The following is a 27,216-nucleotide window of genomic DNA, read 5'->3' as shown; positions in this document are numbered from 1 at the left end:
ACAATATTAATAACTTGTAGCTATTAAAATTGAAATTATACAATCTGAATCTCTCGAGGTTTTAGTCTCGGACGGTATTTCTTACCGAGAGCCGCCTGTGCACACTGTACATAAAATGTTAAAACTCTGATTATGACGATGACGTTGGGCTGCGGGGTGAATGGTGGGGTGGCATCGGGTGGAAAGGATGTTGAAGAGGGGAGCGGGCGGTTGGGAATCGGGGATGAGCAACGACAGCACAACAACAGAAGAGCAGAGCGCACACACAAAATAAAGCAGAGGAAGAAGAAGCAGCAACAGAAGAGGGAAAAAAGTTTCAAATGGAAATTTTGAATTAATGAACGAAACGAAACGAAATGAACTAAACTGGTTTCATTTGTGCTCTGAGCTCAGAGTTGTTTTTGCTTTAGCCTGACGTTCCACACTCTTTTTTCTGCCATTCCTGCTGTTGTTGTTGCTGGTGTTGTCGTTGTTGTGCCGCTTTCTTGGCGGCCTGTATGTACGTTTCTCATTTGAAAATATTTTCGCCTCGAACGAAAGAGGCTAATTAAGCCAAAGGAATTTCTCTGCAATTTCCAGCCAGCAGCAGCAACAACAATTGAGTTTCGTACGTTTCAGTTTGAAAACTTGTCGTCGTCGTCGTCAGCTGGGTTTTAAGTTTTCGTAGTTTTTGCAAGAGGAAGAGAGCAGGAAGTGAATGAGAATTCTCTTCCCTTTTGTTTTGCGGCGAAGCGATCCGCAAAGCGATATGTCGAATTCGCCGCGAACGGATCGCTTTTGTTTATTGCTGCCACTTTGGGTTTGCTCGCTTTTCAAGGCAATCAGGTGCAATAGTTTCTCGCTCGGCGGTTCCGAATGGTCGCCTTTGTGGCAGAGTTGCTGTTGTTATTGTTGCTGCCCCGAAGCAACAGCCAACTCCGGCCTAAAGCGGAAATGAATGGATCGGATCGCATAGACCGATGACGATAGGTTCGCGGCAGAGCGAACAAGTGCATAATCGGTAAGGAGCGTGTTGTCTATGTGCTTAATGCAATTCTTTTTCTGGACACTGTGGGAGAAAAGACGTACCCTTCTATATTTTTAGTATTCATTGGATATTTTTCAGAAAATCTTTTTATACTGCTTAGGACCTGTCTTATATAAAAATACTGTAGAGTATCTGATCTCTTATAGTTAAAAAAGTGATTAATTTATTTTTTAAGCTTCTAAACTGCCACCTGGAAACAACTGGAAATTACAAATAGCAATAACATTAAGCGGATTTTTTTAGTTTCGTTGATCGGGAATCTATCTGGGATCTATGCATCTAAACTGCTGCCTAGGTATGGATGATGTTACTTAAAGAACACCAACTTACACCTGCCTAAGTATTTAATAAAGAAGTTCCTTCGGTATTTTACCAAATAGCATACTTTCGCGTTTCTCCGTTTCTTTCAGTGAAGATGAGTTGTGTGTTGACGCTGCCGTTGATTATTGTTCCTTGCACAACGGCGGCGAGCGCTTCCTGTTCGAATGGTTTCTTATCAGCAGGTTGCACCCGATGCTATCGGTCAGGGTCGTCGGTTCGGGAAGTTCGTGGCTGCAGGTTGCTCCTCTTTTTCTCCTGCTCCTGTTGACAGATTGTATAATTGGCGTTGAATTGATTCGATTACTGAGCGTCGCTCGCTTCTTCTGATTGCTTTTATTCTGCTTTAAAGTAAGGAACGATTAGCACGCAGTACCCATATGCCCCATGTGCGATTCTGAGTGATGCAAGCAGTAATTAGGTAATAAACTTCGTAAGGATGCAGGTAATTAGCTGTTAGGAAACAAATCATGTAATTTCTTTTAAATTCAGATTACAGGAACATTGCAGTGCCAGTTTTGGTCTAGGATGGCAAAACAACGGAATGTTAAAATACAAAAAAAATATATTATTAATCTGCCCATAGGAAAAAACGTTAATGTGCTATCTAACTAACACTCTTTTAATCAGAGTAATTAGCTTATTGTACACAATATATTACCAAATCTAGAAAATATCTTAGGCTATTTATAAATAATTTAGCTTGAGTTATGGCTCTGGATGTTTTTAGCTTGATATTAAAATATTGGGACTTAATAACAAATATCTTGCAATTATCTTGAATAAGTTGATATACAATTTGAACTTTCAAATGCTACTTCATGTCATCTTATCATTGTAAGGCTTTTAAATACAAAGGATATCATTATCTGATGAGGACTATAACTGAACTCTGTTGATAACTTCCCAGTTGACCATTTTCAGTCTTTTCCCAACTATGAATGCCAAATATTCAACTGGAAGGCAAGACTATGCAAAGCGGACACCTGTTTTTGCAACACGATCGCTATTGTTGTAGCGGGGCTGCCGATGTTGCTGCCGTGGATGTTGCAGCAGTAGCAGTATAATGGTGGTGGAGCTGCTGCTGAAAAGTCCTCCTCCCCAACCCCCTTCTGCTTTCATCTGCTGCTTCTGCAACTCGGGCCATTTATTCAGCATTCAAAACTCGTCTAAATCTAAACCGAAGCAACATGTGTGTTGTTTGCCAGTGAGTGAGTGCCGGCTAGCTTTCAATGGGACACGTTTGGTGGGGGTGGTTCGTTCGGTTCAGTTCCGTTCAGTTCAGTGGTGTTTTTGTGGGTGGGTGTTGTCCTCAGGGGGTGGCGCAGCCTCTGGGCCACCAACATACATGTATGTGTGAATAGCGAATGCTGGCAAAATATTTGCACGACGCAGCCTCGCCAAAACACACGCATACACATTTAGAAAAGCTAACGGCAGCGCCAGGCGCAACGCGTGTGGGCGGTTGCGCAACGTCGCTGCCGACGTCGCTACCGCTGTCGCAGCTGCCGCCTCAGCCGACGTCGCTTGCATTGAACTCGGAAGTAGACGCAATAGAAATAGAGAATAAAAATAAAACCAGTTGGCGACGCGGGCCAACATGCAACATCAACATCATAACATATTCAAATCGCCAACAGCGGCGCCAGCGGCATTGTAACAGCACCATCAACGTCACTGTCGCCGTCGGCAGCGCAGCATTCGAATCCGGAGCTTTTACTCTCACGTGAAAAGCGATTTTTTATCACCGCCGTGCCGTTGTTGTGATTTATTTGCTGCACTGCCTCGCGTCACGAATTAAACTAAACAAGCAAAGTGGCACAGAAGAACAGGAGCTCCCGACGCAGCGATACTTAGGAAAGGCATATCTGAAATCGGGGGTGATTCGTTCAAATTCTGCCTTCCAATTGCAATGATCGATCGATCGATTTATCTATCGGGGGATTGAATCGTCAAAAGTATGCTGTGGAAAATGTCAACAAACTCAAGAGATTGAATAAATAGATAACTAAGGGATTGCAGATCAAACTATTAATCATCTATAAAAATTAAATGGGTCTTCGAAAATTGTGGATATTATGAGTCCAACAAGAACTTTCTGAAGATCTCAACAATTTTAGAACCCCATGTCGATCTTTTATAAAAAACTAAACTAAAAACATGCAGTTGCATTTTAGTTAGGCTTTATGCCTCTGCTAAGGTTAGTACCTTCCTGCTAGTAAATAAGTGCTCATATTCTGAACTCTTCCATCATATAAAGTTTGCATCAAATCACAAAGATCATAGATCCCATTATATTATCCAAATATTCCATAACAGTAAGGTTTCCCTCAACCATCTGGTACAGTCATCCCTTCCCCGCGAGATACATAGTACCCGGGGACCCATTGTACCGCCGTTGATAACCAATAGCGATAGCCTCGACCAGTTGCATGTCCGTCATCAGCTGGACGAGAACCCGAACTACCTTTGTACCCCTGTCGATGGGGAATAAAAAATAAACCCCAATCTCGTTCGCCTCGAAGTAATGACATCAGCGACTGAGACGCGGCAGAGACGGAAGCAGCGGAGCAGGATACGGCTAAATATGCGACGCAAAATTGGTTAGGTTGGGTTGGATTTTGGTTGGGTTTGGCCATCCCATTTGCGAGCCGCAGCAGCTCGAAAACAATCAGTCAGCGTTGGTACGCAGCCTGCGACGGACTGGCCGACTTCGACTTCTGCTGCGCTGACCTTCAATCAAGAGTTCGCTTTGGCCAGGCGAATTAGAATTGGCGCGCGCTTTCTGGCCAATATGCAGTTGTCTTTATTTCATTTCATTTGGCGACTTTTTGGGCCAAAAGAGATAAGCTGGGCGAAAAGCAGGGAAAAAACGAAAAACAAAAAATGTTTCAAGGCGAAATTCGCACAGCAATCTTGGCAATAGCGCATAAAATAGCACAGAGCGCACACGAAGCGGGCAAAAAGTACCTGGCAGATACAGATACGACTGCCAGTGTGCGGAGCGAACCAGTCAGCCAACATCTGAGATACAGATACGACCGCGCCGCTGAAATAAACAAAAATGTTTTAACAAAGAGGGGTTGTGAGGAGAAGAGAAGGGGAGGGGGAGAGAGAGACCAGAAGAGAAGAAGCCGACGTCGCCAGCGAAACAGCAACAGCAATAGCAGCTCGAGTTCAGTTTTGCTTTTCCCAGCGAGCGTTTCAGTCGCTTTGCCTGAGTTTGCTTTGTCGCTGCCTTCGCCGCATACCACTCACACACACACACACACTGACATAGACTGCCATGCATGTGCCCATGTGGAAATGTACCTTTATATAAACGAAAACGAACGACCCGATACGAAACGAAACAAAATCCCAACTGACAAGCAAGACTGACACACAGATACACGCACACACAGCGGAGAGATACACCGTTGGTGGTATTGGTGTAGACTGTTAGTCAGCATTTGTGCGGCATAGGGTTGCCATATGGCCGAAATCTACGCGGTCATGGGGCTTACTCTTTGGCGGGTTTGGAAAAGTACTGGGTAGAAAAATATTTTCATTAGTTTTAGAAAGGAACCCATATACATTATTATTATATTATATTTGTATTATACGAATATATAGAACCGCTTGAAGAAGGACCGCTTCGAAAATGTAATTTTAATGATAGACTCTAATGATAGACTAATAGAATAATAGACTTGAGAACCATGGTTGTTATATGTAGAGTAATTTGTACTATTCTTTTAATTTGATCACAGTACTATCAATTGACAATTGATCATACGCTGTGATATTATTTTCAAGACTTAAAGAAAGTTTTTTTTACAACGTTAAAAAAAAAGAAGAAGAATAAAACAAGGAGCTAAAAAATTTCTGACAATTACTAAGAACAAACATGACTATCAAAACCCACGAACAACATGATAGTTTCAACAGAAACTATTGGAAAATACAAGTTGGTCTAGCATTCTGATAAATACTACTATATGCCTATCTCCAAGAATGTAAAATCTATACAACTCTTCTCAAATACCTTGTCAGCACTGAAATGTTTCAAAAAACCTTCCCGATCGCTATCTCAAAATGTCAAAATCCCAATCGACTTTTAAATCGAGCCTTGCACTCTGGCAACGCCACAGTTGCTTGTATCTTTTGAATACCCGCTCCCACAATCGAACCGAATACCGAACGAACCGGCGGGCCAAGCGCCTGGTTTGGTTTGCTTTGGCTTTGGGTTTGCACAACGTTTCGCTTCGCTGTTCGTAGTTCGTTATTCCGTAGTTCGTTATATCGCTGTTGGGATTTCTGCCTTGCTGGGCTAAAATTGGTGGCTGGCAACGCCGCTCGGCCTCACACACAGCTGGCAATGCCCCTGTATTGTGATTGTGTTGTGTGTGCGCTCTCGCTCTCTCCCAGTCAGTTCCACCGCTCTCTCTCCTCTCCCACCCCCGCTGCTATCGAGAAACTCGTTCAGTTTCAATGCTTTTTACATAAGTGCGCGTCGTGGAAGGGAGACAGCGTATGTAGCGTGCTCGCTCGCACTCACCACGAACGGTGCTCGTACAGGGGTGCATTTACTTGCGTCCGTGTGCGTGCCTGCCGTTTGGCTGCCTGCTGCCTGCTTCTTGAGCGCCGAACGTTTTATTTGTGATTTTAGCACGGCGCTGCGAGGTCCACGTCGCTCATTTGCTCCGTGCCCGCTCGACAGCTCCAATTCGAAAACGACGTAAACGCCAGCCGTTCGCCAAGCGCGCGTAATTCAAAGTTATCAACTCGAAACACTGTTTCCCGGAAAAAGTGCCACCGTTAAATGTGAAATATTCAATCAAGTCAACTGGAGAATATAAAAAAATATTTAAAAAAAAAGTAAAGTGAACTGCATTATACACAGATTGATCAGTTTGAGTAGTGCCAGCCATGTCGTCCAAGTTCTGTGATGCCGCTTTGGGTCGCTCCTACGCATGCTCGTCCCGCTTTCCTTCGGGACACCTGCTGGCCGCCCTCTGATCCGCCCACGCCGCCCAGTGACTGACTGAAAGGGATCGTACCGCCCTGAACAAAAACTCCAACGCGTTACCTTTTTTTTCGTTTCCCATCTATTTGGCTATAAACGTTGTGAAACTGGGAACGGCCCAGCCGAAAATGTGCACTGAGGTGAGTCTTCCAAGTCCTGCCAGGATTGGATCCCAATTATATATAAGATTTTCGGAGAATTTGCCATTTTTTAAAAAGAAATTTCCGTTTGGTCTGAACACTTGCTGTTTAGAAAAGCTAAAATTGTTGCTTGCTCTGATCATAGTTACTAATAGATAAAAGGATTTCCAGTTGATAGATGAGATAGATAGATGATAGATGAGGTGATAGATGCATTATGAGAATATCAAATTATTAAATATGCATTTCAAAACATTATTTTTTGTATTATTTGACAACATTATATAGACCCTTGACTTTGCTAAAATCCAGGATGAGTTAAAAAAATGATATTTTCTGAACTTAACTTGCAATATGTTTCATCAGTACTAAAGAAAACAGCAAAGATGTTCGGAATTCCCCGTTAACAGTTGAAGTACAAGTAAGAATATTGCCTGGCTCAAATTCCAAATAATACCAATCCCTCAAACTGACTTATCAGTAACTTGAACTTGCCACAAGTTCAGTTCGCCCTAGAACTGATAAGGCGACTTTGTGGTTGCGCCTCTGCCAATTGGGGAATCTCTCAGGTGGCATGCCGCACCTGCAGCGTCTCCTTGCGAAATGCGCGTAGCTTCAACATGTGGTTTGTGAGCTTATTGGCAATGCGTGGGCAAGTGTTTGACTCAGTGAGTGGGTGGCGATGATGATGATGGTGGCGGTGCTCTGGGCATGACATGCAAACTTAGGTGGGTGGGATAAAACCAGTCAAAACCATGGGGTAAGGAGTAATGAAGGTTCTCAACAACAAAGGGACATGGCAGCGAACCCAAGAACAGCAACAATGCCCGCTCTCGGTGGCTGCTGCCATTCAGCAATGTAAACAATGCACAAGTTGCACGTGCAGCCAGCAGGCTGGCCAGTGCCCCTTTAACACCCAAACCGAAACCCCTGACGAAACACAGCAAGAAATGGGGTGACCACAAGTATTGTATATTTAAAAAAACAGAACCTCTTAAAGTCTAGCAGTATATTTATAGTTAACAACCATTTAACCAACCATTTAATAACCGCATAACTTCATATGAAAACATAAGCATTAGATATAAGAAGCCGAGCTAGGTAAATATTGTGCTTTTGGTAGTCGTTGTGGGATTCCCCGTATCTGAGCAAAACTAACACTTGCCCGCTTTTCAGTGCAGTAATAACCGTCTGAACTGCGGCAGTCCTTCTCCCTCGCACTGTGACCAGGCCGGGCATCGTGAAGCGCCATCTATTGGCACACATTCGCACAATATGCTAAATAGCCGCTGCTTGCGTCAACGTCTACGTTGGCGTCGCTGTCGCCGGCTTAGCCGCTGCGCTTGTCTAATGCAACGCAACAGCAACAAGCGTCGGCAGCAGCAAAGCAGCAGACAGCTGACTTTTGGGGCCTTTTAATTAATTACATGCAAACGCTCTTTTTCGGCTCTCCTCATGCTCGCTCTCTCAGCCCGCCCCCTCGCCAACCGGCCGCCCACAGCTCCGCCTGCTCCCCCGCAGAAAACAGCAACAAACTTTTTGGCGTCGCCGTCGGCGTCAGCGTCATTGCTCTGTTTACGTTTTCTCTTTCGTTGACGGCAGCGGAGCAGCTCGCATTAATTTCTTAGTTCTTTCGACAGTAAGAAAAAGTTTTACAATGCGTTTAGTTCATGCTAAATTTGCCGGCCACTATGTAGAACTCCGAAATAGACTTAAATTATTGCATTATAGGTTGATTATTCCCTGTAGATTTAATACTAGATAAATAACATGATATACTATACTACTAACGTACATCTTATGGTTCGGCAGTTGCATTTAAATCACAACGACTTCAAACTTCAAATTCTCCATTATATACTCTATTAATATGACTTACAAATCCCCTTATAAGAAGTCAAATCTTCAAGTTAGAATTGATCCCGTCCTTTCTTTCTTCGAGTTATGTTTTGACATGAGGAAGTTGCAGTTTCGAGTGGAAGTGCCATTAAAAACACACACCCTGTCCGACACCTTTCTCTATTGCACAATAATCCGTTGTGATAAATGCAACTCACAAACGCCTTCACCACCGATTGTTTACTTTCTTCCCAGAGCCAAAGGGCATTTCCCGTTCGTTGCAGTCTTGATTCTGAGCGCCTTATCTTTATTCCTTTTCTTGGTCTGCTTTTTTAATTGTTCTTTATGGTTATATGCTGCTCTGAATTGTTGTTGTTTTCGTTCCTCCTCGTCGTTTTGGCTGCTCGTTTGGTTTGGGGTTTTTGGGGTGGTGCAAATTCCGGCACGAGACTTAATTCACTTAATTGAGCAGGCAGCGCCGTCAGCCGCGGCAGCCACTGCGACTGCGGCCGAGGCAGAAGCAGCAGCAGAGGCACAGGCAAAAGCACGGGCCAGGCAAATAATAGTTTGGAGTTGGCGCCGGACCGGCATGGCACGGATGTGTACATGGAATATAGGAGGCGGCCGCCTTTGGTGATGGTGATTTCACTTTCAGATACATTAACACAAGTGCGCTGAAATGCGCGCGCCTTTTGAGTTATTGGTAGCAGCGACGTTGGCTGCGCAGCACAAGCACCAGCAGCAGCAGCATCAGCAGCAGCTTCCTTCGTTGCCCATTTTCTTTGGCTCTTCGATTTTATGAATGAAAATCGCGACTTGGTTGGTTGGGTTTTGGTTACGCTTTGGTTGCACATATAGCCACATAGCCGCTGCTATATTTGCATGAGTGTGTGAGTGGAGCGAAGGATACGCATACACATGTGTCTGGTGTCTGGGGCAGCCATAAAATAAATGCCTTCAGGGGCTTCAACCACGCCACGGAGGGTGTACGTGTGTGTGTGAGTGTGCCCCATTAATACCATTATCCTTGTATGCTCTGGCTCCCTTAATTTGCCCTCGCATCTTAACTTGTTGCCGGCTCCTTGGGTCAAGTGCAACACGAAAACGCAAATTGCTCAATGAGGAATGTATAATCAAATAAGAGAAGGAGGAGTTGGTATTTCTTTATTTTTGTTTCCTTCTTTTGTTGTGTTACCAGTCTTCTAAAAATGTAAACAAAAGACGGCCACGAAAGGGGACGGGCGATGGCACCGCGTCGCATGAGCGATTTGAGTCCCAGTCACGACTTTTGTCGTCCCGCAGGTGAAACAGGAAAGAAATCCAAACTAAGTTATGGACCTGCTAGATACGCCTGGAATTTACGAAGTATCAAGAATTTCTCAATACTCGTTTCTTAACCTTCATGAAATAATTTAAGCCTTATACCTTGGACACGAAAGTATCGCTCAATTAAGATATTTATAATCTGTGATACCTAAACTTTGACCCATTGTGAATTGCTTTATCATTGCACACTTTTAATAACTATCGGTAGTCCACCAATTAATATTTCAGTTGCTGTATTAGCCCCATAAAACCGAGCCCCTTGTTAATGACTTTCGATTGGGCCGTGGGTTAAGTTCAGATCCCTAGATAAGAGCTATCGTAGGCGGTGGGTTCAACAAACTTCAAGTTGGCTAGTTAAGGGATTTGAAGGCGGATCACTAGCGTTTCTAGAGCTCGTGCTTATCACTTACTGATGACATGCAAGTTGTGCCGTTGTTAACAGCTGTTTTTTAACCACAACAGAGAGCGTGGCAAGTTGGCTGTAAAACAATCACTGTGCCTCTTTAGGTCCCCTGTTGACCGATTGAAAGATTTGCTCGCACAGAGCGTATATGGCAACGCGGTCTTAACTTGGCTCGCCTTGGCTTAATGTATGCCCACACATCCACGGGCAACATACAAAGACAGCTGGCAGCGGCGAGTTGTGGCACGAAATCTTATCAATGAATGCGCATCACTTGCACTTGTTTGCACCACCTGAGGGGGGGATGATGTGGCTATATGGCTATGGCTATGGCTATGACTATGGCTATGGGTTCGGGGAATTACCGGCTGGCGACGACGTAAATGGCTCGACGATGACGACGACGGCCGTGTGATGATGACGTGACTCTCAGACGGTCCAGGGCGCGAACAACAACAACAGAAGCCACTACACGTGCAATGTCCAACTACCAATGCACTTCCACACGCACACCATTAGCATTATTAAATCGCCAGCCGCAAATTTGCGGTTGCGTCACCTACTTAGCACGCGGACCATAGACCATGGACGATGGCCAGTTGGGCAACTGAGACGGAGGCTGGGGTGAAGAGCGAAACAGGAGCAGCATTCACGGGTTTGCTTAAGGATAACAGTACTACGAGAGCGCCAGCGAAAATTTCCATTAAGCCAAATTAAAGTTATCGTACGCAGAGCAGCGACAGAGCAAGGCCCTCCCAGCTCACCACTACATGGTCCACCCCAATTCCCCACCCACCCGAGCACACTGGCAAAAATAATGCACCCAATATCGTTCTACTGGAAGTATGACACTAGAAACGAAAGCAGAGCTTGTCAATCAATTCTCAATTATGAAATCCAGGATAGTAAATACAATACGTTTAACTAAAAGGTATCTTCACTGATTTGCATTTTGTTTCTGCAGATAGCATTTGCAGAGCTTTAAGGCATCCTTTAAAATACAAATCTACCTACGCATAACAGAAATTCCCCTTTAATTTTATTTTCCACCGTGTACATTTGTTCGTCCTGCCTCCTCCGCATGTCCTCGCTTCCATTTTCATTTCTCTCACTGCTCTCTCTCTCTCTGACAATCGCCCCACCACCCACACAACAACAACAACAACTGAGTACGGCAAAAAAGGGGAAGGCAGTGGAGTGGTTTGAAACATTCCATCTCTCTTTCTCTCTTCCGCACTCCCTTTCTCTTTTGCTCAGCCCACGTAGTGGTGTACGTGCAATTGGAAAAGTGGTTTTCATACTAGTGGATGGCCCAAAACCACCACCACCACTAGCGCCGACAGCAGAGCAGCAGCACCACCACCATCAATCCAGCCAAAACCCAGCGCATTTCTCGTCCTGTTTGGTAGGCTTTATTATGCCAGAACTTGGGGGTTAATGGGAGGTACAGTGGGTGGCATAGCATTTCACCCAATTTCATTATATTTGCCAACGTTTTTAGCTTTTATACGTCACACGGCATATCTCACCACACCCAACACGAGAAGTATTCAGAGTGGGTGGTTTGGGTTGATTTTATAAGGGGGATGTCGGAGTATGGAGCGTAGGGTCGTACGATAGAGAAAAGCCGGCTCGACTTTACTGCGCAGGGTCGCCAACTCGACTCGATGAGAGGGGTTGGGATGAGGCGAAGGATATGGGAGGGCTGATGGTGGATGGGTGGTTGGGCGGCTGGTATATGGATGTAGGTGGTTTTCGGCTGCCTGTGCTGCCAACCCATTATTATAAAGAATATAATATTATAATAATGTCAGGCATAAAGTGCCAGAAAGAGAGAGACGGAAAAGCAGAGAGGGGGTGTCTCGGGAAGAGGAGGATTCACCCAACCCTCCGTGGAGCTGATGGAGCTTACACACACACCAGCACAACGAATACCCGTGTACATGTGCAAAATAAGGTTATTTTATAAACAGTCCACGGTGTTATAAGGGGGAACTGACATCGGGGGAGAGTTGTATGTATGTGTGGGCGGCCGTATCGAAGCAGAGCCGGAATATACGAGTGCGGGAGTCCGGGAGTTGGCGTCATAGTCACGGATGGGCGCTCGTGGGCGGACATGGGTTAAAGCGGCAAGGCAGCCCTTAAAGAGTGTTAACCATGGAACCGTAAAATAAAGGACACACAGATTAGGTTCCGCGATAAATCCAAAACTTCAAGATCAACTGAGATAGGAAAGTAGCTATGAATGCTTACCATTGATCGGAATATACGATCAGATCACTATGGCCATAAAAAGTAGTCTTAATTTTTTTGGATTTGTTTTCGATCAATATCGACCTTAAAACTATCGACTAAAAACGGCTAAGATATCTTATAAAACTACTACTATATTATTTAATGTAGACCATATTCTTAAAAGCTGTGAACAATTCTCCTCCTTTCTATAGTCTTTTTCATTCCGTGTACTTCGACAGTATCTTCGCATTTTGATTGCCTCATGCCGTAGGAAAATGCCAGCGGGCAACCTTGGTTCGATCCGTTAGCTTTGTGGCGCTGCGCTGGCGAGTCCAAATCCGAATCCGATTCAAACTACGTGAATTTGCGCGCGCTACGCTGCGGCCGTTGTCCGACATCCGACGAATACAATATCCAACATCCGTTATCCCACCACGCTAGCAACCTTCGCTAAAACGAGCGCGCCGTACTTACCACTTACCATACTACAACTGAAAGTGGGGGGTTTTTGGGTGGAATTCTTCGTCCCCTTTGAGATTTTTGCCATTCTAAGCGAAACGCACTAGAAAAACGGTCGCTGTAAGCCCCTGCCTGTTCGTCTTCTTCTTCCCCGTTCTACTCTTCTTTCTTTGGCACTTCGAGTGTTTTCGAAACGCAAAAAGAAACAAAAATATTTTCGACGAAAATCGGAACGCAACACTGCCAACTCAGTCGACGACGAGTCGTCGCTGTTGTTGTCGTTGTTGTTGCCGCCATCATTTATTTTTTCGTTTCTTTTTTTTCCTGCTACGTACTACAAAATTAAACTCGAACGAACCAGCGAACGAACGAACGAACGAACGTTCGCTTGGCTCCGTGCTTTTGGAACGGCAAAAGTTGCGATATTACGTCCCTCGCTATCAACAGCACAGCGATGGCAGCTCTTACCCTGTACAGTGCATATACACGAACAAGCGATTTTAATACATGAAATTTTACTGTGCAGTATACACACACACACGCATACGAACACATGCCTACATACATATACAGCACACTGGTTCCATCATCATTATTTACCAGCATTCGCTTTGTTGTTTTGCCCTCGCTCGCTCTCTTCTTCTCTTTGCCTTCCTTCTCTCTCGTGTCATCTCCCTTTACCCCTCCGCGTTGCAGCGGCCCACACTTTATTTTTAACTGTGCGACTGTACTTCGTGTGTCGGTCGTTCGGCTCGTTCGCTTGTACATGTTTTTACATATATACGAACGGAGCGTCTGTATGTACGCGGTGAGTCGAGTCAGCAACATTGGATGTAGCTGTGGATGTACATATGTAGGCATGGGATGTGGAGTGGAGTCTTTGTTGGTTGGGGCTGTATGTACATTCAAACATATATACCCACAGTTTTTTCCATGGTATTTTTTGTTTTTGTAATTTTGTGTTTACCAAGCGGCTTGGTGAATGTACGTACGTACGCCTTGATAGCTGTTGTTGCCTCGTACACTGCGCGACGTGCAATTTGCGCAGTGTGCTGTCGCTCCGACAATTGTTAACGGCAATTGTTGTTGCTCGTTGCCTGTAGCCCTGGTTCCGATTCGGAGCGATTAGCGCACTTGACGCAATGCCCTGGCTCTTTTGCTCTGTTCGCTCTACTCGTTCTCTTGTCTTATCAGCTGGTCTGCGTGATAAGAGCCGTGCGGCAAAAATTTTTGCATGCAGATCGATGATCATCGGCTATCTGCCCAGTGGAGAAGAAGCTATTGGGTTCGTGAGACCATCAGCTGGGGATCACTATTCTGCATTTTCATTCGAAGACTTAAAAGTGGTAGAGAAATTAAGGAACAGATACAACTAAGATATTAAAATTGGATGCCTGATTTTTGAGATCTCTCGACATAAGATTCGCATAAAAATAAAATACTGGCGGATGTTATATAAAGGTTACTTTTTAAGTAATTTTAATTTTAATTTGAGTTTAAAACTAATAAGTTGGTGTCAATATGCCTATCGAAGGAAGTTCCCACCAACATACAGGTATTGCTACTTCTTATTAGCTGGGCTATCAATCGACCAACAGGTTGATTTCCTGGCAATTTCATTCCCATTTCGAGTCGCCCCGCTACTTGGCAAAGGTTCAATCACAGTCGAATTCGTCCTTAAAGTCTCGACAGTCGGAATGACATATTGATGGATCGCTTGGGATGGTCAGGTAGAAAGTGAGTGCAGCAATCCTAGAAAACCGAAATTGAGCCCGGACCCACTGGCGTGTCTAATGCGCTGCATCCTTTTCGGGGATTATGGTTCTCGACCTTAGGTAGAAATGCTCGCCCGACCCTTGGCCGGCTTACAATGGAATGGGATGATATGGGTTGGTTGGATGGTTGGTATTGGGATTTGTGAGGGTCTCGGGTCTCGACTCACGTTTCACGAAATGCCTCACTCTGCCGTACACATCTCGCAAACAGCTGAGTTGCCTTTGCCGGAAAGGAGGCGAGGTTGGGAGGTATGGTTCATTGACCAAAAGTTACCATTCTTAACCCCCACTTCCCCCACTTGGCCTCCTCTCGTATGGGTAATGTATGCTGTCAGCTGTTCCCCCATTTCGCAAAATCACATACACCATACACATTCACGTACGCAAAGTGGGAAGAGCGAGAGATGCCTTGCAAATTTTCAATGTCACCAATTGCGATGCCAACTTCGCTGCCGGCGTCGCTGCTTATAAATCTTCGACATGAACGCAACAAAAAGCCGCAAAAAAAAGAAGGCAGAAACAGCAAGCGGCGCGCATTGAAAATTGCTCTAATTCGCCAAAAACAGCTGATTTGGTCGACGACGTCGCCGTCGCGGTGGCTTCCTGTCTCCGTCGCGACCGCTGCCTCCGCCTCTGCTGCCAATCGACGTCCCCACATCGACACGGGGACTCGGACTCGCACTCGAAACTCGGTATCGGAATCGGAATCGGGGGTTTTGTGTCTGTCAGTCGTGCGGCGAACTCCGTGGTGCGGCAACATGAAATGGCCGACGCAAAATATGCGCACATCAAAAAAGTCTGCCTCATATAACGCAACCCACAAACTCCCCACCACCCCAAAAAGCATAGCCCAGCCATAGATAGCTCGAGCACAGCCTTGATTCATGTTTGGGTAAACAGTCTTACATCTATTGAGTGGAACAACAATTTTACAAATATTCATCGATACAGTTGACTTGTAGTCCGAAATATTTGTTAGAATAAGGTATTTTTAGATATTTTCGTAAGCATAACTCTACTCTAAATATGAAAAGCTTATACTGCATATTTTTTAAAATCTTATAAACTTTTAATTGTCTAGTTGGTATAGACTTTAACTTTACTAATGCTATACCTCCGATTGTGGAAGTTCAACATTAGTAGAAAAGCCGGGCTCGAAAATCTTTCCGTTCCCACATCGTCATGTGCCGCTATAAGCAAATAGCTCGCCCGCTCGTTTATTATTGTTGTGGGTGTTTGCATTCAAAGTTTTCACCATGAGGGAGGGAAAAATAACTAAGCCAGCATGGGAAACTGCGAGGGACTAGCCAGCCACCATATCGGCGTCATCTCGAGCTTCCCATCCACATCCAGATCCACATCCACCAACATAAGAAACTAAGAGAGCTGTGCTCGAGAAAGAAGAGTGGGAGAGCGGGTGGTGCGTCTTCGCCCCTGTCTTCAATTCAATTCATTTTTATTATGATGAGCTGAAGACCGCTCGGCCGCTGCGTCTTCGTCTTCTTCTTATTCAACTCCGTTGAACCCCAGCTTGCTGGAAATTTTTTTATTATGCCCCATCGTCGTTGTCTTCGGGCCGCGCGCTCTTTTTTATGTTTCCAAAGTTTCTTCTTCCTCTATGGCTCGTACACCTAAATTGCTTTGGCGGAGATCGCGGCTTAAACCCAAACCCAGCTCGAAAGCCGAAACTCGACTTTTTTTGCTTCTACTTGTTATTTTTTTCTCTTGACGTTGTTTTTTATGTGCGGCTCTCGGCTCGACTCGACCCGACTCGATTCGCAGCTATCGCACGTTGTGCCGTGCGCCCCAGCCGAAGAATTCAAAGTGGGGCCCCAGACCAGAGCACCAGACCCGCTCCGACCGTAGTGGATCGGGCCAGAGCCACAGTCGTAGCCAGACCCAAAGCCAAAGCCCACAGCCCAGAGTTAAAGCCGGAGTTTCAGAGCCCAGGCACTGGAGGTAGCAACAACGACAACGGCGACCGACTTAAATGCTTGGAAGTCGACTCTCGAACGGGCACAATGGGACGGAATAGTAAAAAAAATAATAATTTAATAGAAATAAAATATAATTTAAAAAAATTTATTTTCAAACAAAATTTTCTGTACCATAAATTATCAAAAGGGCTTAATTTATTATTTAACTAAGCTTCAGACCATCGCCTGAGCTAAGATCGTTTCTTAAAATACTCAGATCTATGCCAAATCATGATTATTACTATCATATTTAGACCATACAGCTATAAAACTCTAAAATTCATTTACAAAGTAAGGCTCAGAGATCTGATCTAGTACTAAAATGTAATTATTCATAAATGTAAAAATGTGAAATGTAGTAGTTCATATTAAATTATTATATAGACAGCACTTTTCGGTCAGTTTTAGCCCACTGTGGCTGGCTCTTAGCTCTTGGCTCTGCCTTCGGCCAAACATTTAGTTTCGTGTTGCTTTTGCTGTTGCTGCTGACGATGACTGGCTCCGGCTCTCAGGTTGGGTTGGTTTCTGTTCGCTGGCTGCTTGGTTGGCTCATAACCTGAAACTTGAATATTGTGGAATTTGAAGGTAGCGACGATGTTGTTGTTGTTACTGCAGCGGCAGCAACAACAACTGCAGCGACGCTGCGTGCGAGCTTTAGACTCGGGCCGTCAATTTGGAGCCAGTCGAAGTCGGAGCCGGAGACGGAGACCCACGCCCCTCGCTCCGCCAATCCCCTCCTGCCTTTTCAGTCAGTTTTCTGTTTTCAGTCCGCTGCCAGTGCCAGCTGAAACGAGTTGCTGGCGAAGCGTAAAATGCTGCTGCTGCTTGCTGCTGTTGTTGTTATTGCTGCGCTAGTGTTGCTGTAGATGTTGCTGGTGGGTAAAAAGCAACGAACGCTTGACGGGGACTGGCTTTTGTGTTGCTGCTGCGGTGCTTGGTTGCTGTTGCCGCTTGAAACTGCCTGAGTGATGTTGGTGTGGCAATAAAATTCAACTTCCAGCAACATAGCCAGCGAACGCAGCTCGAAAATCATCATCATCAGCCAGCCAGCCAGCCAGGCAGGCAGTCAGCCAGTCCCAAGATGATGGCCAGCATTGTATAAATTTTGTTTTCTGTTGCGGCTTATAATGATGGCCAGCATTTCTCCATTCGAACGAAAATTAGCGTAGAAAGTTTTCTTTTTCTTTTTATTTTTTGTGTGTGCTGTTGATGCTCGCTTTGGTTTTCCCGTTGCGAAGCTCAGCTGATGGGGTTTGATTTGATTGAGGGGGTGAGCTTTTAGCTGATTGGTTTTTGGCGCAGCTTTTAAGCGCACACGACGTATGCGCAACGAGCTTCGGCAGCATTACACATACGACCAGTTGTCAACAGAACAATGAGCAATGAGTGAACGCCGCCTCGCCTTTAAAACGACGACGGCGATGATAAGAATGAGTCAGCCGAGGCGGAATGGCAATGAGTGCGGAGCAAAACCAATAATTCCGAGAAGGGAACTTCTCGCTGCCGCCGAAGAAGACGTTGTATGCTTCTTGGCTTGGTTGGTTCGTTCCCAAAAGGGCGAACCATCCGGAGTCCGGACGGCCAGCATGTCTAGACTCGCTCCAGCCCCTATACCAAAAATAACACCGAAAATACAGCTGCAGACGCGAACGAGAACGGTACGACGACGAGGGATGAAATGCGATGATGAGACATGCGGCAGTGGCAAAGGCAAACCCAGAGGCAGACAGGCAAACAAGGGAAACCGGGGCAGAGCACAGGGACAGGGACAGGGACAGAGGCAAGGGCAGGGGAACGGGGCATTGGCAGGGCCGGGGGTAGAAAAATGCGAAACACATGCGACTCAGCGACGACGGCGACCGACCTCGATGACGATAACACACAGCGCACACAGCACAGCGGACTGAAAACGAAACGAAAACTCACCCTCCAAATCGGGTTCTCGTATTATATTCCCCCAGTACTGAAGGGAACTGCAGCAGCAGCAACATCAGTGGCACGGCCGCAGCAACAGCACTGGCAAATATGCGAGCATATGGCAACCCTTATGGATATATGGATATGACAAAGGCCGTTCCTCGGCCGACGTACTACGCACAGATGTTCAAAACTCAGTGGGGAAAGTCTCGGTGAAGAAGGGCACGGAAATTGAACAGAGTGCCGGCAATTGAAGGGTGGCAACTCTTAAATATGGGCAATGTGAGTTGGAAATCCCCAGCCAGACTCCGCGATCGATAGATATAGTCTAAAACAGAAGGGTGCTGACATTATGGGGAAGCAGGAAGCTTATTGAAGCTCAAAATTTAAGGGATAGATCATTTAAATGTCAGATGGATTTTTATATTTATAAGCCCAGGAGTATATACTAAACACTATATCTAGATTTTTGTAATTGGGATCCCCAATTAACATATATACAATATGATAACTAAAAACTTTATCTACAATTTTTTAACTTTAAATAAACCTTATGTTTAATGGATATATATATAGTTTTTCCGAGAAAGTATTCTCCAGCATTGTTTCGTTGCACTGTTGATCAGAAATCTTGACTGGAGCAGAACTCGAAAACTTAAAAATAGTTTCAAAACAGAAAAAAGAAACGGAAAAAAGTCCCACAGCAAATGTGGCGGAAGTTGATGGGAAAGTGCCAGTAAAAGAAGAGCATTCAGAATGGGAAGACTACGGCAATCGTGGCAGCCCACACGATTCTCGAGGTTCCGCCCTCTCTTTTCGTCTCTGTGCGTTTTATTTTAAGAAGATTTCGAGCAGCGTCGATGAGCAATGCCACCAGTCGAAAGGAGGCGGAGGTGGGGCTGTGGCTGGGGTGGTGTGGAGTGGAGAGTGGGTGGCTGGGGTGAGGCGCAGGGTGGCTGACTGACGGAAAGACAGCCTCGACTTGCCTGGCTTGGCTGCTGTTGTTGTTGCCGCCTGGCATTTTCCATTCCATTTTCATGGCTCGAGTGGGTGGAAGGAACGAGGGTGGTGCGGTGGCTGGTTGAGTGGGCGAAAGGGGGAGTTCAAGTCCCTGCCTGACTTCCATTTTCTTGATAAGTTTTTAGCTGGCTGTGTGTCCTTTGTTGGCTCGTGCGAACCGTGAGGAAATTTATGATGCACAGAGGGAAAATACCGAACCGAAAACTTATAAATAAAGAAATTTATTTGAGAACGATTGTAGCTTAAAGATCTGTGGTATACTTCAGAAATATTTAGTTGTAGCTTTCCTGTCCATCACAATTATTTCTCTAAGTTTACTTGCCATGCTGTTGGCAGCGTGCTTTTTATTTTGGCGGCAAATCACTAAATTTATGTTATATTCCCTCTCATTGCAGGTGAATTCCGCGATGGGTCTTCAAGCAACAGCCGCTACCAAGCGGAAGCATGAGCTGACCTTCGACAGCAAGGATGCCAACACCACCTACACGGGCAACTGTGCCCCGCCCCCCGTCAAGGCCAACAAGTGGGCCATCAGCAACAACAACTACCTGGAGTCGCTCGAGGAGCAGCAACAGCAGCAGCAATCGCCATCGGAGCCAGCTGTTGAGTCCAACAACAACCACATTGTTTTAGAAGCATCCATGGATGCGTTGAAGCCAACGGAGCCAAGTATTAGCAATGGTCATGAAGTTACTACCGCCGTCGCAGCAATGAAAAGTCAAGCGGAGGTGCCACTCCCGCCGACAGCGAGTGCGGCGATACCGGAGGACAGTATCGCCAGGCTAGAGGTGGTCACCTCAGCCGTTCCTTGTGAGCCCTGGACGAGCAATGGGCCCACTACTCCTTCCGCGGTGGCAGGACCCGCTGCGTCCGCGGAACCTGTGGATTGCATCTCCAAGCTGCAGGCCGTCGCGGTGCCCAGTGATCCTTGGGGTAGCATTGCCACCCGTTCCACTCTGGCCACGACTTTGCTCAGCGCCGATGAGCTGGACGACGATGATGATGATTTTGAGGACGACTACGAGGAGGAGGAGAGCATCATACCCACCTACTGTCCCATGCGCTATCATCCCTTTGTACCGCATCCGCACCCTCATCCGCACCAGCTGCCGTCCCATCCCCACCAGCAGCAGCCGCAGCAGCTCTCCCAACAACAACCACATCCCCAGCAGCAGCAACTCGCCCAGCAGCAACAACAACATCCGCAGCAGCAGCGAAGCTATGCCCCCGGATATGGGAGCAGGCAACCCAACTACTACTCGGAGCCTTTCCCGCAGCAGAATTGCTCGCGGACGGGAGGACCGCAGCACATGACGCAATCACCGCCGACACCGCAACAGGCGCGTGGTTTCGCTCCACCCCAGTGGGCGACAGCGGGTAGCAGTCCGGCCAATCCCTCATCGGGACCCCAACAGTTCTACGAGCCGACCAACGGTGGAGCTTATGCCCCGCCAGCGGCGCCCCAGCAGACTATTCGTTGTGCAGAGAACGGCAAATCCTATCTGGACCTGGGCTGCAGCAGTGGCGCATCCGGAAACGCTGGAGGATCGCCCATCAGTCCGCCGCCCTCATCAGCGCCCGTTGTTCCGTTCGCCGGCTTGCCTCTCCATGGCCTGCCCCTTAAACGGTGCTGTGATGGACGACCCGGTGGCTGGTGCAGTGCCAACAGGAGTTGCTACAAGGACACGCGCCTGAAGATACGCAATCTGTCCATGTTCAAACTCTCCCGTTTCCGACAGGTTTCCGAGCAGTCGCTGTACCGCTCGGTGCTCATTTGCAATACGCTGAAGCGCATAGATCGTGAGATCGAAGCAGAGGCCAAGGAGCTGCACCAGGCGGCGCAACAGCACCACCAACAGGCGGCAGCAGCTGCAGCCGCAGCAGCAGCAGCGGCGGCACAAGCGGCTCAGTACCACCCTGCCTACCAGCAGCAGCAGCAGCAATCCCCGCCAGCACCTCTGCATCCACATCCGCAGCAGCAGATGGACTATGCGCCCGTGTTGAACTGTGCCCGTTTGGCCAACATGGATCACTACCAGCAACTAAGTTTCCAGCCCCAACACCAACAGCAACAGCAGCCTTCGCAACCGCATGGCTACCACGAGCGTCTGGACAGCCAACCCGCCTATAGGGGCGTGGCAGCGGGTGCGGGCAGCTTCGCCACGCAGCCGAGCAACTGTGATACATCAGCGGGTGCAAGTAGCAGCAATACCAGCGGCAACAGCAACAATTCCTCAGCGACGGCGGTGAGCAGCAACAGTAGTTTGCACCCCTACGATCACTATCCCTTTCGGGAGTCGCAATCTGGTCGAGCAACGCCCTTTCCGGCCTGCCCCACCACAACAGCAGCAGCGGCAGCAGCTTCGGCAGCAGCAGCAGCTTCTAGTGGAGGAGCAGCCACAACACTGAGCAGCAACATCAGCAGTTCCCCCGCATCAAGCAGCACTAGCAGCAACACCACTTCCTCAGCGGTGATGAGCAGCAGTAGTGGGAATACTGTGAGCAGCAATGGCACCACGCCAGTTGCAGCTACCGCAAGCAGCAGCAACTGCGATACTAGCGATTCGGGTTATGCGGACGACGACTCCACGCGATCCATCAACTGGAGTTCGGTGCTGAGCCTCAGTTCGCAATCGGCGCTGGATCCGCTCAACAACAACGATTTGTTTAGCATACTTCCGTCGGCGGCCACACCTACAGCGGTGCCAGTATCAGTGCCAGCCAGCAGTTCCAGTTCCTCCTCGGGGTCCACGCTGGCATTCAGTGGGAGCTTCACCACCGTCCAAGCGAGTGGCGGCAGTAGCAGTTCCTGCGGAAGCAGCTCCACCACCGCCACATTCACCACCCTGTCCACCATCTCCTCGGCCACCCACTCGCTGACCTCGTCTTATGTAAGCAGCATTAGCTCCAATGTGTCGGCGGGCGCCAATACCTGGGAGTACGGATTCCTGGACATGGAATTCGGACTGGGGTCGGAGTTCACGGAGCTGGTACCCAGCTGTAAGCTCAGCTCCGAGGATCTGTTCAAGAGCGGATTGGGCGGTCAGGTTGTGACCGCCTCGCGCCTGCACGACAACGAACTGGAGCACCCGGCCCACATCATGGTCGGCAGTTAGTATCAGTTGTAGACGATGACGGCGACGGATCCCCAGCGGATGGCGGCGTGCTGGTCGCGTCGCCTGCTGGCGCCCACTAGCAATTCCAAGCAGTATTGAATCGACGAAATGGGGGAGGGGCTGAGGGGATCTTAAATGCTAATTGTGCTCAGGTTGTGAACGTGCATGAGAATATAAGTGTATATTCTTGGTCCTAAATACCCCTCTCCCTTCCTTCACACAAGCAATCGGGGACACAAATTAATTGCAATCTTTAATGAAATTCTTAAGAGAAATCGAAGAAATGGCAGAACAATGAATATGACAAATGAGCAAGCAAAACTATTAGCAAATTTTTCTAAGTGTAAATATTGTTAGTCTTAAGGCAAAACAGCGAACTCCTAGCCAAGTAAGTTTGAAACGGAAGCAAAACAAAATTCTATATTAGCGTAACTTTAGCATTGTTAGTTGCAATTGTTGCAGTTTTTCGATTCAACACCACACAAGAACAACAATAGCATCAAATCGAACAACAAAAGGCCGTTGGAAATTTTTCAAAGCCCAAATCAATTAAAAAAATTCATGTTTTGGTGGCCTACAGACGATGCAGCATTTGGCTTGCAAGGCGAAATTGATGAAAAATCGAAAAACGTTTACTATATTACTAGCCATAAGTATTATTATTTATATACAAAACCGCAGAAAACAACAAACAAAAGAACAACTTAAAACAAAGTTTTATAAAAGAAAAAACAACCGAAAAAAATCACAAAAATAACAAAAAAATTAAAAACGCAAGCAAATATAAAGAATTTGTTAAAAAAAATACAATATCTTTCAATGTTTTTGGGTTGGGACACTTTCTTTGCAGCTGAACATATCCTGAAAAGGATTTATTCGCGCACATCTATGATTAAAATTCGAGCTCTCTCTCCCTTCGCACTCTGCAAAAATTTGAATATTGCGCGCCAATCCAGACAAAGCGTTGCGATAACGTAATTTTCCCAGCCCGTATTTTAGTGTGGCCGTTACATGTAAAATATTTCTTTAGGGTCGGGTCTCTGCTATACAAAGCAGTTTACACTGCTTGTCTAGTGGATGCACCGGATAAACTTTCTCATATAAAGGGTCACACTTTTTTGGTGTTTTTAAAATCTTTTATGTTATCGATTAAAATTTGGGACAGACATTTGGAGTAGAAATATATATTCCCACACCTTTTAAGTTGCGATGCAGGAAATGATGAATTTCAAGAATTTGTAAAAAGTGCTTTTAGTGAAACAACGAAGCTATTGTTCTTAAAGAACCAAACGCCTTTGACAGTAAAGGAATTTATGTTATTGAAGATGTAAAATTGGATAAAGTGGATTCCGCTTAATAGTTTAATTGCAATGCGACACCTATTGAGGAGAATTTGCACTACGCTTACATTGCCAAACATAAAGTTGACATGGCATTAACAGAACTGTTGCGCGCTTTGGCCCTTAGATGTCGCTTCACTGGGCACTGACAAATATAGTTGGCAACTCGACCTTACTACTCCTACTCTCCACTAGGTGGTGTAAAACAAAAATTTCACGTATCGTAGCGCGATAATTTAACGAATAATAATAGTCATGAGATGGTTTCATTAAATTTGGTTTAATCTAAAATAAATTTAAAAAAATGAATAAATCCAAGTGTGTTTTTGAGCATTGAAAGATTTTCTTATAACCGATTTCCCAAACATTATTCGTCCGCTTGTCAAAGCGAAATAAAAATTCAATTTGTAACAGGTAATTTATATATATTTACTTCATACTCATATATAGGAAAACACTGCGGACAAGTGAAATTGGTGGAAGAGCCAGCGAGAAGTTTAATATAAATCTCTCACAGTGCTGGCGCGACCGAAGTCAATTTACAGTCTACGTCCAAAGCTTTAACATACGAAATGCAACGACAGCAGTTAAAATATATACCTCTTATTGTATATTCTACTGAGACAGTGAATGTAGGCTTATAATACAATTATCTGTGGGTCAAACTTAATTGCATATATAGACGAACACATCTTCCCGCCAACGATTATGTACAGGCTGTTAAATGCATACACGTAACCGATATGCACTATTTTGGTGTCTCGGCTGCTGGTTGGTGGTCGTTAGTAAGATAAAGCCCTGTGCGTACCAACTTAAAGTTAAGTGATTAGAAAACTAAACAAGTTTTGAATGCAGGTTGCATCTACTTCAGCATCGGCTCCTCCGCGCTTTACAGTTTGTTGGCAGTTAGGGTGAGGGGTGGGGCAGCTGTGCCTGTGATGGATTTGTGATCAGCACGCTCCTGATCCGAAAGCCAGGCCATCTGCAAAGGATACATGGTTGAAAGTTACCAAAGCACATAAGTTTATACACATTTTCAAACCCACCTTCTGCTTATGCTGCTGGGCAGCGGAGTAGCACCTGTCCAGGACCATCTTCTCGGTGAGCAGACCATCCTCGGAGGCATAGACTGCCGCCTGCCAGGACACGCCCAGCTTGGAGATTTCTCGACCCGACATACCCTCGCACAGAGCTGCCATCTTCGAACACGTCTTTCCGTAATCAAAGGTGTCCAGCTTGAACCGCCTAGAAGATTATAAAAGGTAGTAAACAATTACCACAAAATGTTCCAACTGCAAGAGCTCTTGCAATACTCACTTGGCACCCGCCGCGGCCGGCTGCAGCACATATTTGTCGAAGTACAGGCGCAAGAGGCGTTCCCGTTCCTCCAGGCCAGGCAGCGTGAACTCCACCATCTCGTCCAGACGATCGTTGATGGCATAATCAAACTGCTCTGGAGTGTTGGAGGCCAACACAAGCATGAACTTGGGATTCTGCTCGGAAGTACGGTACAGGAAGGCGTTCAGGGCCGCACGCAGGTCCTCCGAGATTTTCTCAGAAGAACGTTTGCGTAAGAATGCATCCGCTTCGTCCACGAAGAGCAGCAGTCCGCGGCGTGAGGTGTGCGACCAGTCGAACACCTTGTGGATGGCGGTTACGCCCTCCTTGCCCATGGGCGCCACATCGCCACCGGTCATGATGGCAAAGTCCATGCCAGAGTGCTCGGCCAGCTTCTTGGCGAACATGGTCTTGCCCGTTCCTGGTGGGCCGTGCATCAAAACGTTCCTGTACATGCCCCTGTTGATACGTGTGTTCTTTGTGGCGATGGCAATGTCACGAAGCCGTTCCTCCAGCTTCGGATTTAGCACAACGCCCTGCAGGGCATCGGTCGGCTTGGCGCGCAGCCTCTTCAGGTAGTGCAGCGGGTTCTTAAGGGCGTCCAGGAAAGCAAAGCGGGATGTCTCGCCAACTAACGTAGGTTTACCAATGCGCGCCTCCACATATCGAGAGACCACTCCGGTGGCGCCCTTGGCCGTGTACACACCCAGGGCCAACAACGAAAGTCCTCCGGCGGCGGTCAGCACCTTGTCCCAGTCGGTGAGCATAGCCTCAGCACCGGCACCGATGACAGTACCGGCGGTTCTGTGGATAAGTAATACAAAATCAGTTATTTCATCTTGCCTAGTTTGGGGTATTACTCACTTGATGCCCTCCAGTACGGTTGTTCGATGCTCCTGCGCCTTGAGACGGATCTTCTCCAAATTGATATCCCGGTTCTCGCGATCCACTCGAGCCTTGGCCCGCAACTCGTGTTCCAGAAGCTTAAGCCGGTTCTTCTCCTTCATCTCGATCTCGTGCTCGATGGTCTGGCGCCGCATGGCCTCTTGGCGCTGGACGCTCTCCTCCTGCTTGCGCAGGTTTTCCTCCTGTACCCGCTGCTGCTGCAACAGCTGATCCTCATACCGCTTGCGGGACAGCTGATCCTGGTACTGGGCACGCTGCTGCTGCTGCTTAGTCTCCTCGATGAGAGTTTTGCGGCGCTCCTCGTGGTCGATGCGCTTCTGCTCGACCTTGGCCTGCTCGATATGAGCCTCGTACTCCTTGACCTTGGTGTTGTACTCCGTTTGCCGGGTGGCCTCCTGCATCTTGGACAGCTCGAGGGCCTCCCGGGCGTGTTCTGCACAAGATTAACATGAGTTATGGACATGGACTCTGACGCATACGCACGCTGTGATAGCGTGGCGCATGTCGGTTATGCAATTGGCTGATGAAATTTTGTGCTTACTTGAACGCTCCAGGGTTTTGGCAGCATCCGCTGCACGTTCCAGCGCCGACGAATCGAAGCGGTACGCTTCCATGGCTTTGCGCTCCGCCCGGCTCAGTTGCGAATCCCCGGACTTTTCGCCGGCCGTCCTGCCCTCCGGATCGGCAGCTCCTCCTCCATCCGAAAAGCCGGCGGTCTGATCCGGCTGCGGCTGTTGGCGGTTCCTGCCCAAAAGCCACGACATTGTCCTAATACGTTGGCTTGCGCTTCTCGCGCTTTTCACTCAGTGTATGGGAAAAAAAAAACAATCTAGAAAATATTACGAAATTTAGACAGCTTTCGCTTGACAACGTGATTCTTACTACTGTGCAGCGTTGCCAGATTCGGTAAGTTGGAGACGGACAAATTGGTATCAAGCTATAAATACATCGATATATTTTTTAAATATGTGTGATTTTTTGTTGAATTTATGAAAGGAGCTTTTCAGCACTTTTTGGTAAGTTAAAAAAATAAAATAAAAAAAATTAGCAGTGGTGAATTTGAAATTCGAAAA

At 46.7% G+C, this 27,216-nt stretch overlaps 2 protein-coding genes across 3 annotated transcripts in view; one reads left to right on the top strand and one right to left on the bottom strand.

Annotated features, from left to right (window-relative positions):
- LOC117145974 overlaps nt 1-22,847 on the top strand; it is a 33,376-nt gene extending 10,529 nt beyond the window's left edge. Inside the window, exons 1-2 of one of the 2 annotated variants that reach the window (XM_033311880.1) lie at nt 5,997-6,493; nt 19,839-22,847. In XM_033311880.1, coding sequence (XP_033167771.1) covers nt 6,482-6,493; nt 19,839-22,559 — 2,733 coding nt within the window. In that variant the 5' untranslated portion in view covers nt 5,997-6,481 and the 3' untranslated portion in view covers nt 22,560-22,847. Of the gene's footprint in view, nt 1-5,996; nt 6,494-19,838 lie in introns of those variants that run through there. The other variant, XM_033311879.1, reaches the window with a different exon arrangement.
- Nucleotides 22,848-24,307: 1,460 nt separating this feature from the next.
- On the bottom strand, nt 24,308-27,019 carry LOC117142914 (ATPase family AAA domain-containing protein 3A homolog). The gene is made up of 5 exons (XM_033307199.1): nt 26,685-27,019; nt 26,102-26,576; nt 25,217-26,041; nt 24,946-25,144; nt 24,308-24,881 (listed from the first exon to the last, which is right to left on the bottom strand). Exons 1-5 carry the CDS (start codon nt 26,905-26,907, stop codon nt 24,789-24,791), a joined length of 1,815 nt encoding a protein of 604 aa, XP_033163090.1. The 5' UTR covers nt 26,908-27,019; the 3' UTR covers nt 24,308-24,788.
- Nucleotides 27,020-27,216: the final 197 nt, after the last annotated feature.

This window comes from Drosophila mauritiana, chromosome 3R (genome assembly GCF_004382145.1).
Source record: "Drosophila mauritiana strain mau12 chromosome 3R, ASM438214v1, whole genome shotgun sequence".
Lineage (NCBI taxonomy): Eukaryota > Metazoa > Arthropoda > Insecta > Diptera > Drosophilidae > Drosophila > Drosophila mauritiana.
This window is presented reverse-complemented; position numbering and strand designations above follow the sequence as displayed.

Coding starts and splice junctions, on each gene's coding strand:
- LOC117142914 (XM_033307199.1), bottom strand. CDS start 26,907: ATGTCGTGGCTTTTGGGCAGGAACCGCCAACAGCCGCAGCCGGATCAG. Junction 26,577..26,684: donor CAAAACCCTGGAGCGTTCAA/GTAAGCACAAAA, acceptor AATCTTGTGCAG/AACACGCCCGGGAGGCCCTC. Junction 24,882..24,945: donor CCCAGCAGCATAAGCAGAAG/GTGGGTTTGAAA, acceptor TATCCTTTGCAG/ATGGCCTGGCTTTCGGATCA.